The sequence below is a fragment of the Cibotium barometz genome, chromosome 25 (assembly GCF_041138505.1).
Source record: "Cibotium barometz isolate CiBa-2024 chromosome 25, ASM4113850v1, whole genome shotgun sequence".
NCBI lineage: Eukaryota > Viridiplantae > Streptophyta > Polypodiopsida > Cyatheales > Cibotiaceae > Cibotium > Cibotium barometz.
The window spans coordinates 10,459,210-10,473,257 of NC_141070.1; the positions used below are offsets into that span (position 1 = coordinate 10,459,210).

The 14,048-nt window shown below is 42.3% G+C and overlaps 1 protein-coding gene across 1 annotated transcript; it reads left to right on the forward strand.

Annotated features, from left to right (window-relative positions):
* Positions 1 to 258: 258 nt before the first annotated feature.
* LOC147624237 (uncharacterized) lies at positions 259 to 4,590 on the forward strand. Its single transcript, XM_086819187.1, has 5 exons — positions 259 to 1,214; positions 1,345 to 1,414; positions 1,502 to 1,614; positions 1,727 to 2,918; positions 3,835 to 4,590. The coding sequence occupies exons 1-5, from the start codon at positions 1,064 to 1,066 to the stop codon at positions 4,262 to 4,264; spliced, it is 1,956 nt and encodes a 651-aa protein (XP_086675313.1). The 5' UTR covers positions 259 to 1,063; the 3' UTR covers positions 4,265 to 4,590.
* The last annotated feature ends 9,458 nt before the right edge of the window (positions 4,591 to 14,048 follow it).

Here is a 14,048-nt window from a genome sequence, read left to right on the forward strand (position 1 = left end):
ATAAAAACGAGCGGTTCAAGACAAATCAAAGAGAGGACTCAGGGGGCCAGGGCTCAGAATTTAACTGTTGAAACTTGAAATCTGAATTGTTCCCAATTTCCAAATGGAGGAAAATTGGATCATGATTGATGACCTCCTGAATCCTGTGTCCCGAGTAGTACTGACTCTGTCCTGAGTCCTCTCACCTCAGCACTGTGAAAATCTGATGAAGTTTTTACTGCTCAGAGCTCCAGTGCTCTCATGGGTGCCTCTCACTGAATCAGCCCGCTTTGCACCTTCTGTTTAATCATAACAGTGAACATTAACTTGTCGCACCTTGCAGATTTTTGTTCTCTTGTTCAGAAATTTGCTGCTTTACAAGTGTCAAGATATGTAGTTTGAAGTTTCAGACTAGGCCTATTGCCTCACTAGGAAATAGTCCCTGCATAAGGCCTGCTGCCTGTCCTGGCAAGTTGCACTTTCCTTCTTCTCTCTCTCTCCCTCTCTCTCTCTACCTACAAAGGCTGCCTTCTTCCCAGCCTCTCTCTGCTCATAGAAACTGTAGTTGTGCGTACACTTTTCACTGTTAGGCAGCATGCTCATAGAGACTCCGGGAGTGCACACACTCCTGAGCAGAGCGAACCGTATACACCTGCGTGCTCTTTACTTTGCACCCCGCCGCGCCGCTGGCCCGCGGGCCGCTCCTTCCCTCTCTGCCGCTGTCTGTGCACAGTGCACCTGTTCCGCTTCATTGCCATCTCGTGCGACCTGTGATGTGACGTGTCTGTTGACCCTGTTGTTCTGGGAAATTAACTGTAGTCGTATGAAGTTTAGTTTAATAAAGTATAGAAAAGAATGCCTTAATTAAACAAACATCATTTCCAAGCCCAGTACTGTACCATTTCCCAAATTCTACAACGTATTAGAACTCCATGCAGTTTTCCCGCTCTCTTAGCCAATGAAGGGTTCCATAAACTTGCATGTGGGGATACGATTGTTAGGCTAAGTAAGCTTAACCTCTTTGAGCCTTGAGAGAGCTAGAAGAGTGATTATCGCGGTAAACCCCTCTTGGTTTTCCTTAATCATGGAGCCAGCTGCTTGTGGTCTGCCCACCAAATTAGCAAGGCGGAAGGTGCATGTTGTGTATTATCTTAACAGAGGTCGAGGTCATGTAGATCACCCCCACTTGATTGAAGGCTTGCTTCTACCTACCCAAGATGGTCTACGTCTCAAAGGTGAAGAGAGAGAGCAATCTAGATGTCTTTGAGCTGCAAATAAAGCTCTTACTTTTCTACACCTACTTCTCGATTATGAGGCTAAACCAGCACTTCTCACATTGTTTTGTGCGTTGTGTTTTTTATTTAGACTTCAAGAATTGGCTAGCTGTGCTGCGAGGGAAAGGCATGCCTAATTCTTTCTCGTGGTCCTACAAGAGGTGAACATGCCTAATGTTTATGGATGGATACAGTGATTTCATTTAAAAAAATTTGGCGTGCATTTATGCTTGCTAATCTGGATGCAGGAGCTACAAAGGTGGCTATATTTGGCAAGACTTATCAGACAACGACCTTATCCATCCTTTGCAAAAGAACGAGTATGTTCTAATGGGCTCTGAAATCCGAAATGGCTATCAAGGTAATGCATTCGAGTGTGTGCCTATCTACACTACCAATAAAGCCATTAGTGCAAGCATTCGATCTTGAAGCCTGTTTGCATTGACCTGGATTGGATCCTCCATGGGCTGCAGATTTATGCAAGTGTGTGTACTCCCAAGTACAGAGCAACTTGGGCAAACGACAATCATCCAAAGAGGATTTGCAAATACTGGAAGAGGTCGGGGCTATCGAGTACTGCAATAGCCCTTCTAAAGCTTCTCCAATGAAGGCAGCGTTGGCAGAGCCTATGAAGGCGGACGAGTACCTGCGTTTCAGGTTGTCCTCGCCGGGTCTTCAAGAGAAAGACATGGCATCAAGGGCTTTCTCAGACTGCGAGCTGGCCTCTGATGGGGTGCTGTCTCCGGCCAGGCCAATGGTACCGATGATGATCAAGCCAGCTTTAGCGAAAAAATGTGAGGTGCAGAAGGAGGTGAAAGTGTACAAGGCGATGGCAGCAGAGCAGGTAACAGACGCAGCCACACAGACAGGAGAGAGCAAGAGGTGCTCCACTGAAGAAGCTGTGCCGTTGCCTGTGCAACTCTCGTCTTTCCTGGCCGATGCAAAGAGGTCATCATCATCATCATTAGCAGATAACAACAATTGTAGCCTTAATGGTAACATGATGGGGAGTAGGCGGGCAGGAACTCAGGACTACCCTTACAATCTTAGCAGTGGAGTTTCCCACAAGAGTGAGACGCTCTACTCTCCGTCTTCTATGCATTCCACTGTGCTGGAGACGGCTAGCCCTGGCTCTGCCAAGTCTTTAAGAAGTATCAACTCAATCAACTCGACACGTTTCAGCTATCAATCAGATCAGTACCATCCCACTGTAGCCCCTCCCTCAAAAGCAAATCTATGCTCAAGTTCCCAACTAGTTAAACAGCTACTGTCTTGTGGGACTGTAGACATCAATGAGTCTAGCATCTTCAACTTAAAGTCCTTCAGCCCTCATCCCCCTTCATCTCCTGCAGCTGAGATCAGTGCTCAACATCATCAACATAAACAGCAACATCAGCATGTCATGTCCCCCCGTGGTCTTCATTCTCCAGATGGGCAAGACCCTTCCCCACCCAGAGGTAAATCATGGCTCTGCCGTCCCTGTCGCCACTCTTGTTTCACCCTGGACAACCGATCAACATCTGCTCTCTCCATGGAGGGTTCTCTCAAGGATGTGGTGATGGCAAGTAGCCCTGATTCTCTTGCCTCCAAGAAAAGCCTGCCCTTCCTGCACATCTCACCCCCACTCATCAACCTTAATTGCTCCTCAATCTCCAGGAGTACAAGGTGAGACCTCAACGATCAATTCCACAAATTAAATCATGAGTCATTTCTGTCTCTAAAAAGTTGTTTATCTGCATATTGGGCTCAAAGTTGGCTTTTGGATCACTTCAAAATTGTATGTATAGGTCCAGTTCGTGTCCCGCAGATTGCTGCTGGCAGTGCAGCACTAATATAGATTGGAAAAACGATTAAATTAAGCCCCTAGAGACAACAAGGCCCAACTGGGACGAGAGTGCGAACTCCCACATTAAAGTGATTGGGCTGATGTGCCGTTAGGTCTTTGCCACTAAAATTGTGGAGTAGTGCAAAGGGTTTTGAAGTGGTCACCACTCAATACCTACTCGATATTCATCCTCGAGATCTTTGCAGCATTCCGTGGGCTGCATAGCCTTCTGTGAATTAGTTGCATATGAAATCATAGGTTTCTGTAGATTTGTTTGGTCTTAATTATTTGAGTGATAGGTGAGATAGATTGATAAGCGCTTTATTTGTGCCGTGCGTCTTTGTTTCTGTTTTGAAAACCCTTGACCCTTGAATTTTGCGTCCGAATATTCACTTATATGTAAGTAAAAAAACTCCTGTCCTGATGGTACCAAGTGAACTCTCAGGCCCATTACACATCTCCCTACCTTGCCTGCCAATGCTGATGTGGTGGGTATCCACCACCCATAATTCATGGGCAGGCAATCTTCCCAACCCAATCCCCCCATTGCTCATGTACCAGCCCAATCCCACCCCCATACATGAGCAGTGGGGTATGTGTAAGGGGCCTCAAATGTTGATATATGAAAATGTCCTTATATATGAAACTTGTTAATGTCCTTATATATGAAACTTGTTGAAGTAGACCCCACTAAGAGAAATTAGGTGATGTTCAAGTGACTTTTATATCGATGGGTTAAGGTATCGTTCTGCGCAGGAACACTGGAGATGCAATTAATAATGCTACCAAAAGATCTTTACAAATGGGCCTTAATAATTTTCAAGCAAGCACAGACCGATTGATAAGCAGAAGCCTGTCTGGTGGCTATCGAGACTTTAGTAGCCTTGGGATTCAATCGGAGAACAATGCGCCGACAGCAGCTTTTCACAGGTTTCATGATCATCCTTGTAAAAAGAGCGTAGATATGGCAACGCTTGGCGCGCTAATAATCAGTAACTCTAGCAGAACTGGTGCATTCAAGCGGCCTCCCAGCCCACGAAATGGATCGGTTTGTAGCTACTCCAGCGATTCTAATTATGCATCAGAAGACCAGCGTGTACTTTGCCGAGAGAAAAGCCCACCAAATTTATATGAGCTCGTCAAGAGCGGGTCCAATAGAGAGTTCAAATTGCCTGTTTTGTCTTGATTCGATGCCATGGCCATTCAGCGTAGGAGTTATTATAATTTATATGATGTAAAGCGATTGACTATTGTTAAACTGTCAAAGGGACCATGCAACTGGCTTGATAAGTTGATATCAAATGATGGAACTTCTTCACAAATCATTTCAACAGTATCATGGTTTTTATGTCGAGAAATATATAGTACAACAGCATGCAGCAGAGTACTGAAGCCCCAAAGTTACATGCAGTCATTTTTTTAAACCGCGTGGTTTGTCCGGATAAATATTTGGCAGCGGATGCCTGCAGTATATGATCAAGGCTTAGCCGATGAGCTCTCTCCTCTATAGACTAGAGCATAGTGTCTACTTTTGCACATCCATTCCCCCCAAACAGTTCCAATAGTACAATTATTCGTATTATTGAAAAGAGATTATAGTCTCACAGATTATGTCATATGTCTATAAACATATCCATTAATTAGTGCCCCTGTAATAAGGTTGAACTTTGCATATTAAAAAATTAACGTAACGTATTTTTTTACTCCAACGTCGTTTGAGCATCTCTCTCAATCATGATCGTCTCTCTGAGGGTTCGTTCATCTTTCCTCTCTCTCTCTCTCATCGTTTGCCTCTGTGTCTCTCTCTTGCCTCTGTGTCTCTCTCTTGCTCTCTGTGGTGTTCATTAATGTTTCCTCTCTCTCTCTCTCTTATCATTTGTCGGAGCTCTAAGCCGTTCATTCATATCTCTCTCTCTCATCATCTGCCTGTTATCGTTCATTCTCTCTCTCTCTCTCCTCTCATGCCCAAACTAGAATGCAACTCAAACGGCTTTTTATAGCCTTCATCAAAAGTCTCCAGATGTTCCAGACCGTTCACCTTCCAAACATCACCGCCTTAAACTTCACACAATTTTTAAAACAATTAACGTAACGTTACTGCCTTAACCTTTCACTGCCATTAATTAATTAATGGTCCAAAAGAATTTGGCACCCATATTATTTTGTCATATTTAAAATCTTAGCAAAATATATATTCACTACAGATGTAAGATCCGTGTCTTTATCCTTAAAGGGCCGTGTGAATAGTTTAACACGATTTTTTTTAATGCATGGCCATCCAATTTATCTACGCAGGCACGTGAAATTTTCCTAAAGATCAGGCCATCGCGTGCGACGTATCTCAGATGATCCAATGCAACCTCGTGGCCAAGGCAGGGTTGGTTTTCGTAAATCCCCCGCCGATAGAGCATTCTTCGAGTGGAATGAGTCTTGGGTGCCAGCTTTATGTAGCCAAACAGTTACCTCTTTCCAGAGCCGTCAGGCGAAAGGGCAACTCTAAATTAAGTGGTAAGTCGTCTCCTTCTCAACTCTGCATAAGGGGTAGAGGAAGATGCTTGTCCACTTGCTCAACCTGTTTCGAGTGGGAAAATTTTGGAAAATAATCCTCTAGAGTAAAAAATTGAGGGATGGGACCTTGGTACATGTCCTAATAGCTTTAGCCATCTGATACCATGCATGCCCTTAGAGGATCACGGGTGTCCCATTTAATGGCAGCCTTTTCGATCCATGGAGTGATGTGACTGTCATGGATTAGCTCGCTAGGCTTAAGCTTCACTAGGGGTTTACCTAATCTGCTTGTCCCCAATTATGGAACCAATCATTGGGGCTGACCTACATACCTTGTTTCTCTAAGATGTGCTCTACATACATCGTTTCTCTGACAGTGAGGTGAAATGCATCAGATAACTTAGTTTAACCAGAGTTTGGACCATCTACAAATGCCTCTGATAGTGAGGTGAAATGCATCAGATAATTTAGTTTAACCCTTCCAGTCTGCTCTCCCATAGTTTTGACCATCTGCAAATGCCTTTTTGGTTGAGTTTCCTAGGAAGTTTAGACTTTCTTTAGAAGAGGTGTCTCAAACTCCTCTGTTGCCCTGGTCCACCATATCGATTCGGCTAGGGAGACATCTCGTAGAATGGCCCCTTGCCCCACCCAGTGTAGCCTTGTAGGCCTCTATCCAATAGTCCACAATGCCTTGGACGAAGGGGGATCGGGCAACGACAGTAAGCCGGTCTCTCCAAGCAAGACCCTCCCCCTTCCTAGGTAGTCTTTTTGATCAAGAAACGAGGTCTTTTGCGATATAGCACCTAGGCTGCTCACTATCAATGGATAGCAGAAGCTTTGCCACCATGCCCCTGAGCTTTTGTGAGCTATGGTTTGATGCCGATCCTCCCTTGTCTTTTGAGGTACATACTTGGGACCATGGAATGGCAATCCATCACTTGTGATGGCGTAAGGACCACATAAAAATTCTGAAGAGTTTCACTACTCTGTCCCATTTCGCTTTTCTGAATGTGCAAACAGAGGCAACAAAGACCATGGACGAAGAGAGCACATGCTATATAATCGTGATCTTCCCCATCATAGAAACGTTCCAGTAAGTCAACTTAGCCTGCATCTTCTAAAAGAACTAGTCAAACTTTTGCTTAGTTTGTGAGTTCGGCCCCAATGGGAGGTAGCCAAGCACCTTGATGTCCTTTCCTTGTTTGGCTAATTTGAACCCATACTAGGCTACCCAAGGCTTAGGGTTAGTTGAGTATAGTAGTAGTGCCTCGGATTTGGCCAAATTGTTACAGAACTCCTCGACCACCTTTGCAAAAAGGAGTCAACATTGCTCTTAGTACATTCTAGAATACTGTTGTTATCATTTACAGAAAATTATGTGATCGTTTGCTTAGAGGTGCCAGGGAGTCTGAAGCCTTTGATTAGGCCCTCTCCCGGTAGTACCAAGCAAAGAGTAACGGGGGCAAAGGGTTATCCCTGCCTCACTAATCTTTTAAATTGGAACGATCCTACTACATTGCCATTCACTAGAATGCATGTGCATTGGCTAGCAAGGATTGCACCATTCTGCAAAACTCAGGCCCACATCCCAACTTCCCAATGACAGTTAAGATAAAGTACCATCTCACCCTATCGTAAGCTTTATCCAGGTCAATCCAAGTGAAGGTTAAGAAGCATGTAGGGGACATTCTGAGCTAGTGCATGATCAACGCCACATTGCACATTAATTAAGTATGGCTTCATGAAATTTCCTACCTTCTCAAACTAGTGGGGTCTACTACTCTTGGGAGAATGAATTTGTTGCATAGCACCATGGCGTTAGCATATATTTTGTATGAGGTATTAAGCATCATGAGGCATAGTGTATTAGCTCCCTTGGGTATTAGCTGAATGGCTCCCTTATTCAGTTTGGCTAAAAGACCCCGTTTGAAGCAGCTACATTTATCATGTTGCGCAAGTCTCTCTTGATGAGCTCCCAAAAGTACCAATCAAATTTAGTCGGCAGGCCATCAGGCCCTGCAGATTTTTCTTTGCCCAGTTTGCTGGCCACAAATTTTAGCTCGTCCTCTAAAAAATGGCCAGGCTCTCAATAAGGTAGAAGCTTTCACCCGGGATATGGCTGTCTATTCTGGAGAGAATTCTTCCACTCTTTCTTGTTGGTAGCCTTCTTTGACTGGGGGAGAGCATCCACTAATATCGGACAAGTGTGTCTAAGGAAGCATCATTCTATTGTAATTCTACCATGGACTTTTGTGATGACCTCTCTCGCTCTCTTTTCTTTGACAGCTCTAAAGAAAAACATAGAGGGGGGCAGCCTCCTTCTTTTACCCATCTCAATTTTAGATCTAATTGTGACTCCGTTCTACCTTTATTTTTGTTAGTATATACTCAATAGTGTTAGCCATCATCATCAACATAAGCGATTCTATTCTTACTCTGATTCAACACACGACTAAGGCATCGAAAGCTTGAACCATCATACTGAGTAATCAGTATGAGACTCAAAATCAGACCAAGATCCAGAACCTGGAAAATCAGCTTACTGTTGTGATGAGTTTGATAAAGGAGAAGCTATTGAAGCATTTATTACAGGGATCAAGAAATTAGCGGGATCAAATGGCTACGTGGGAATTACAATGACTAGTGAAGAGGAACTAGCCCAGAGGTGCATCTGAATTCTTTCGCAAAAGTACGATGCCTTAGTTACGACACTAAACATTTAGGTTAGAGTACCGTCTCTATCATTTGAAGAATTAAGTGTTATGTTGCTTGAGAAGGAGATGCGGCTGAAGACCCATGATGGTGGTGATGTTGCATTTTTTATCCAATGGTAAAGACAAAGGTACGACATCTTATGACGACAAGAAGAAGAAGAAGTTTCAAGGGAGATGCTATTACTATGACAAGAAGGGCCACACTATCAAAGACTGTAGAAAGAACCAGGCTAACGAGAAGAACGACACCCTGAAGTCTTCATGGAAAAGAACAGAGTTAGTTAACAATGCCGCGAGAATAAGGTTAAACTTTGAATCGCCCCATTAAAGAGTTGTGCTCATCTGCTTAGGCTCCAGTTGTTGATGATTCATGGATTTTGGATAGTAGATCATAGACACATGACCAATAAAAGGGGTTGTTATAGTTCTTGGCCTCTATAGAAACCAATCAATATTGTTGTTGGGAATAATGCTAAATGTCCAACTGAAGGGTATGTAACCATCTCTTTTATGGTAGCTATAAGTGAAGAGAACCCTATATGCTCTATGTACCTCAAATCAAGAGGAACCTACTATCAGCTCCTGTTATGACAAATTGTGGGCTTGTAGTACTCTTCAAGAAAACTAAGTTCGAAATTATAGGTGTTGTTGGAAAGTCAGTCGGCAAAGGAGAAAGGTGTAATAATTTATATAAGCTATGTGTCCTTATATAGCGATTGTATAGGTAAGAGCACAAGTAAGCTTTGGCACGAGCGATTTGGTCACATTGGATTTGTAGTACTAAAGGAGATGTAGAAAAAGAAAATGGTTGCTAATTTGCCTACATTTTCAGAATTGCAGGAACCATGTGAGACTTGTATGATGGGCAAGCAACAACGCAAGGTATTTTCACAGGAGAGTAGCAATAGGGAAAAGAATTCTCTAGAGCTAGTACTCTATTTGTGGTAAGATGCCTACTATTGCATTGGGGGGATCTTCTTACTTTATGGTGTTAGTCTCGATGATTATAGTAGGAAGATGTGGGTTTATTTTCTTTGGGATAAAGTTGACTCTTATGTGATTAGTGCTAAGCTCTAAGCTAGGGTGGATGATACTTGAGAACAATCATGATGAATAAACTAAACTAATTAAGCTTTAGACTCAAGCACAATTAGCTTACAAGATTAAGACTTGTACTCGTAAAAAGAGGCTTGAGAGCTTGCTTGATTCCATTGATTAAAAATGAGGGAGGTACAACAAGGCTTTGATAACTCATGTGGGATAACTTTGACTAGGTGATGTGGCACTCTAGTATCACTCATTTTAACACCCCCCTCTTGATGCTAGATTAGGTACAATTTTTAAACTTTCACTCTTCCTCTCTCTCCCCTTGTGCTAGGTTCTTTGGCCTTTGTGACACTTTGGCATTATAGCTACTTTGGCTATGAATTTTAGCTTAAGTGCATCATATGGCCTCAGAGGCTGATTACATCATACTTTTTGTAGAGACAAGAGGGGTGAAGAATACAATGGTTCTTTCTCTAGAAGAGTGCATCTTCTACTGCGGTGTCTTTGACCTTGATGTAGTGTGCCTGCTTCTTTTTGTGATAGAAATCTTCTTCTAGGTGACCAATTTTTCCATAATAGTCACAAACAAACTTTGGTTTATCTTTAGTGTGACATTCATTCTTAGTATGACCAAGTTTTCCACAGTGATAGCATCTTGGAAGTTAAGATGTTAATTGATTTATCCTTTGAAATCTCCCACCCTTTGTATAAAGTGCTTGCTCACTTGAATGTGATTTGAATAATTCTTTATTCTTGAATTTTGATTCATGTTCAAGCAAAGATGATTCTATATCTTGAATTCTAGTGTTGGACACATTTTTAAGTATAGCAACAAGTTATTCATATGGTTCTTTTGTCAACACTCTTTAACATCACAGTGAAAGATTAATATTTTTCAATAACTTTCTTTAATGCACTAAGTTTCTACTTGATACCTTTGAACTTGCTAATGTGTAGAGCCATGGTCTCAGTGTCCTTCTTGTCGAGCTTGTAAAACTGCATGAGAAGGTTGATCTTTGAGCTCTTTGAGTTAGTGCCAAAAATCTTGTTAAGCTCCTGCCATGCCATCTTGTCATCCTTGATGCTAGCAATATGACTAATCACATCATCACCAAGATTTTGAGATATAAGACCCAATTATTTGTTATTTTGAAGTGGCTCAACCTCCACTTGTTCATCCTTAATTAGGTGCCAAATCCCTTACACATAAGCAAGTATATGGTCTTGCTTTGCCATGTATAAAACCCATCACCATTAAAAATTGAGATGACTTCTACATGTTCCATGATGATAAGGATGTCTTACCTCAAGCCTTAATTTTAGTGCTTAGGAAGTATCTATCCCTTTTACAAGTGGTTAAGATGCAAACTATGTACTAAAAACTAGATGAGGTAAAAAATCACTTAACTTGAGAAATGCAAGTGGATGAGATGGATTTTGATGCAAGAGAGGGTTTCCCACAGTGGAATAATACTCTAATTTTCTAATTTTAACTTTAATTAAGCTCAATTTATTCTAATTGACTACTAATGATGGTGATTAAGTACTAATCATAATGATTAAGAGAGCTGAAGAGGATAAATTTGAGCAAATCAATGGTGTTTTTGATAGGGATTTTTATTGGCCTTCTTGCCCTTGATGAGTGCCTTTGGATGGGACCCTCAATGAGCTCAATTTCTCACACAAATTGGCACAAATCTGCGTTTATGCATGATTGGTTTTTTGATCCCAGAAGCCATTAGTGGATGAAATAGGCTCAAACTTGGTTTTGGGTAGCTTATAACATTTATAACCCACAACTACGAGGGTTTTGGCTAATTCCAAGCGACTAGGCAGAATGAGTGAAAAGACCAGTCGGCATTGCAAAGCAGAAAACGTGAGCTAGAGATAATTTTCATTGAATCCGCGTGGTAGAACTAAACGTCTTGAGATGGAAGCAAGTAGCTAAGAGATCTTGGACAATGGTCAAGAGGGTGAGGAGAATAAGGCTTTGCAATCTCAGCCTCTCTGTTGGGTAGAAGATAAGGTTGGAATTAACTGAATGAAAATGGCTACTAATAAGTTGAGATTAATGCAATGTGAGCGGAGAGAGATGAATGCTAAGCTATAGGGAGCAAGAACCTAGCTCTGATACCATGTTAAAACTTGTGAATCCGAGCTCCCGTGGGAATGGTGATGGTGAACATGAATTAATTCTTTACCAATTACATGTGATTAAAGAAAAGCTAGGGTGGGTGATACCTAAGAACAATCACCATGGAGATGGTGATGGTGAACATGAATTAATTCTTTACTAATTACATGTGATTAGTGCTAAGCTAAGCTAAGGTGGGTGATACCTAAGAACAATCATGATGAATAAACTTGTTAATCCTTGCCAAAGACCTCTATGGCGTCGGTGTCAACCATCGTATTATTTTCACTTCTGTTGGGCCACAAGTGTCGAAATGTGGAATTCACTAGAAAACCATGTACTGTATATTTTATGTGTGCTCGCTTATCTATTAAAGGCACACCATGGGATCCTGGGTTGAGAGTGCTAGCCTTAGAATAGGTGTTTACACTAACTAGAGTGACCAAATGTGCCCAAAGACCAAACTTTCAACTTTGGCCACCTGTTGCGCGCCAAACAGCTCAGTGTGGTGGCAGAGCGATCAATCGGACCACGTTCCATGTTGTGAGCAGCACCTCAATAGTGCACATGTGAAGATTGCAGGCTGTAATAACCACCAGAGTAGCTATTGCCAAGAACAAGAAGATCGAGCTTAAAAGGATGGCTCAAGGCGAGCAAGTGAGAAGAGAGAGAAGGAATAGAAGTGTGTGAGCGCGAATTGAAGATTGTAGAAGAGTGTGTTTTCAGTCTAGCGCTGAACAGTTGCACAATTGTGAGCTTGTAGTGGTTTTGGAAATAATACAAGAACGATGTTGCTTTTCTCTTAATCTCTATGTAAGTTCTGCAATTTGTTGGATAGGAATGATGTATGTTGTCTTAAGAAACATGTTGTGTACTTGAAAGAGAGAGAGAGAGAGAGAGAGAGAGTGTGTGTTATGTGTGGTGGTGTGCGAGAAAAGCATGTGGGAGAAGTTCCAAGACCAAGTGGTATTCTGAGTGTCCCCTTGCCACTCTAAAGTGGGTGTTTGAATCCAGAAGCTATGGGCGGATGGCTACATGTCTCCCACCGCATTGCCTGACTGGTCCGTCTTATCGGACTATTGTCTTGCCATTTCGCTAAAAGGAAAAATAGCGTGAAACACCTGACGATCCTGTTGGGGAACCGCTACTACAAAACCACTGGGAAACTTCCTGTTGAAAGAACTCTACTCTTGCTTGTGAAATACCATAGTGAAGCGAAAAAATCTTCGCTGATAGCCTTTTGCACCTTCAAACAAAGGAAACACTGAAAAGGAAAACTCCGGTCTTGCACAGCTGAGCCTGCGAAGAAACTATAACATGGAGGGAATTTTCTGGGAAAGATAACATTGAAGAACCTTTCGCCACATTACCCAAATAACAAGAATGGATTCAGGCGTGCCTTCTGCATGATGGGGTGAGCCTAAGAATGGAGAAAAGTAATGCCTTCCAAGAAACCCTCTAGGAAGCCTGTAGCTACTGGGAGTGCCTCACACCATTCCAACCATGAAGATAGTGCAGAAACTTCCACAACACCACACGAGAAAGAGGGAGTCTTAGGGTTCAAGAATAATTTGGACCAAGAAAAGGAGTACCAAGAGCTAGAAGTTGTGCATAGTCTAGGTCCAGGAAACCCAAGAAGGGTGGTGCAACAAAATATGGAAGAACAACCACAACAACCAAACCCCTAGAAAAGGTTCAAGGGAGCCATGACATCATTAGCCAAAATTTATTCTTATGAGAGAAAGGGGAAGATGTAGATTTTCATGTAAGGAGGTTTGAGAAATAGTGGAAAGTAGCTAGACCTCAGGATATGGAAGAGCTAGAGCTCAGCGAAATCTACAGGGATGCTTTCATGAACACCTTCAAAGATAGAGCCACAGAGTGGGTATATCAAGATACCAAGACAACCGTTTTTAGACTTATAAAGAGGTCATGATTTCTTTTTTGGGGAGATTCCGCAAGATAAAGTCTGCCACTCAACTCTGTGATCAAATGAGAGAAATCTGACAAGAAGACATGGATGTGGAAACCTATGAATTGGCCAAAATGGTAGAAAAAAGAAGCCAAGAAAGAAGGCAAAAGAGGAAGCCCAAGAAAAGTGTCACAACTAAGGAGAATGATTCAAGCGACACCTCATAGGACACCCCAGTGGCAGTGAAGAAAAGAAAGGACAAAAAGAAGAAATCTGCAAAGGCAAAAATGAGCCCCGGAGAACTTGCGCTGGAGGTGAAGTAGCTGATGATGCAAGAAATGAAAAAGAGCAAAAGCACAAAATTCCACAAAAATGTGTTCTAATCTTAATGCAAACAGGAAGGCCACCTCAAGGAGGAATGCACCGTGCCACCAACGTGTACAAATGAAAAAGAGCAAAAGCACAAAATTCCACAAAAATGTGTTCTAATATTAATGCAAACAGGAAGGCCACCTCAAGGAGGAATGCACCGTGCCACCAACGTGTACCATCTATAACATGTATAATCATAGTACATGGAACTACAGGTACAATATGAAGAATAGAGCTCCCATGGTGAACATCATGGAAGGAGCGGAAAGAAGACCCCCATGAA

Excerpts from the sequence above, each read along its gene's own strand:
- LOC147624237 (XM_086819187.1), top strand. The coding sequence starts at position 1,064 with ATGGAGCCAGCTGCTTGTGGTCTGCCCACCAAATTAGCAAGGCGGAAG. Across the intron at positions 1,215-1,344 it reads AGATGGTCTACGTCTCAAAG|ACTTCAAGAATTGGCTAGCT; the intron begins GTGAAGAGAGAG and ends TTTTTTATTTAG. Across the intron at positions 1,415-1,501 it reads TTCTCGTGGTCCTACAAGAG|GAGCTACAAAGGTGGCTATA; the intron begins GTGAACATGCCT and ends ATCTGGATGCAG.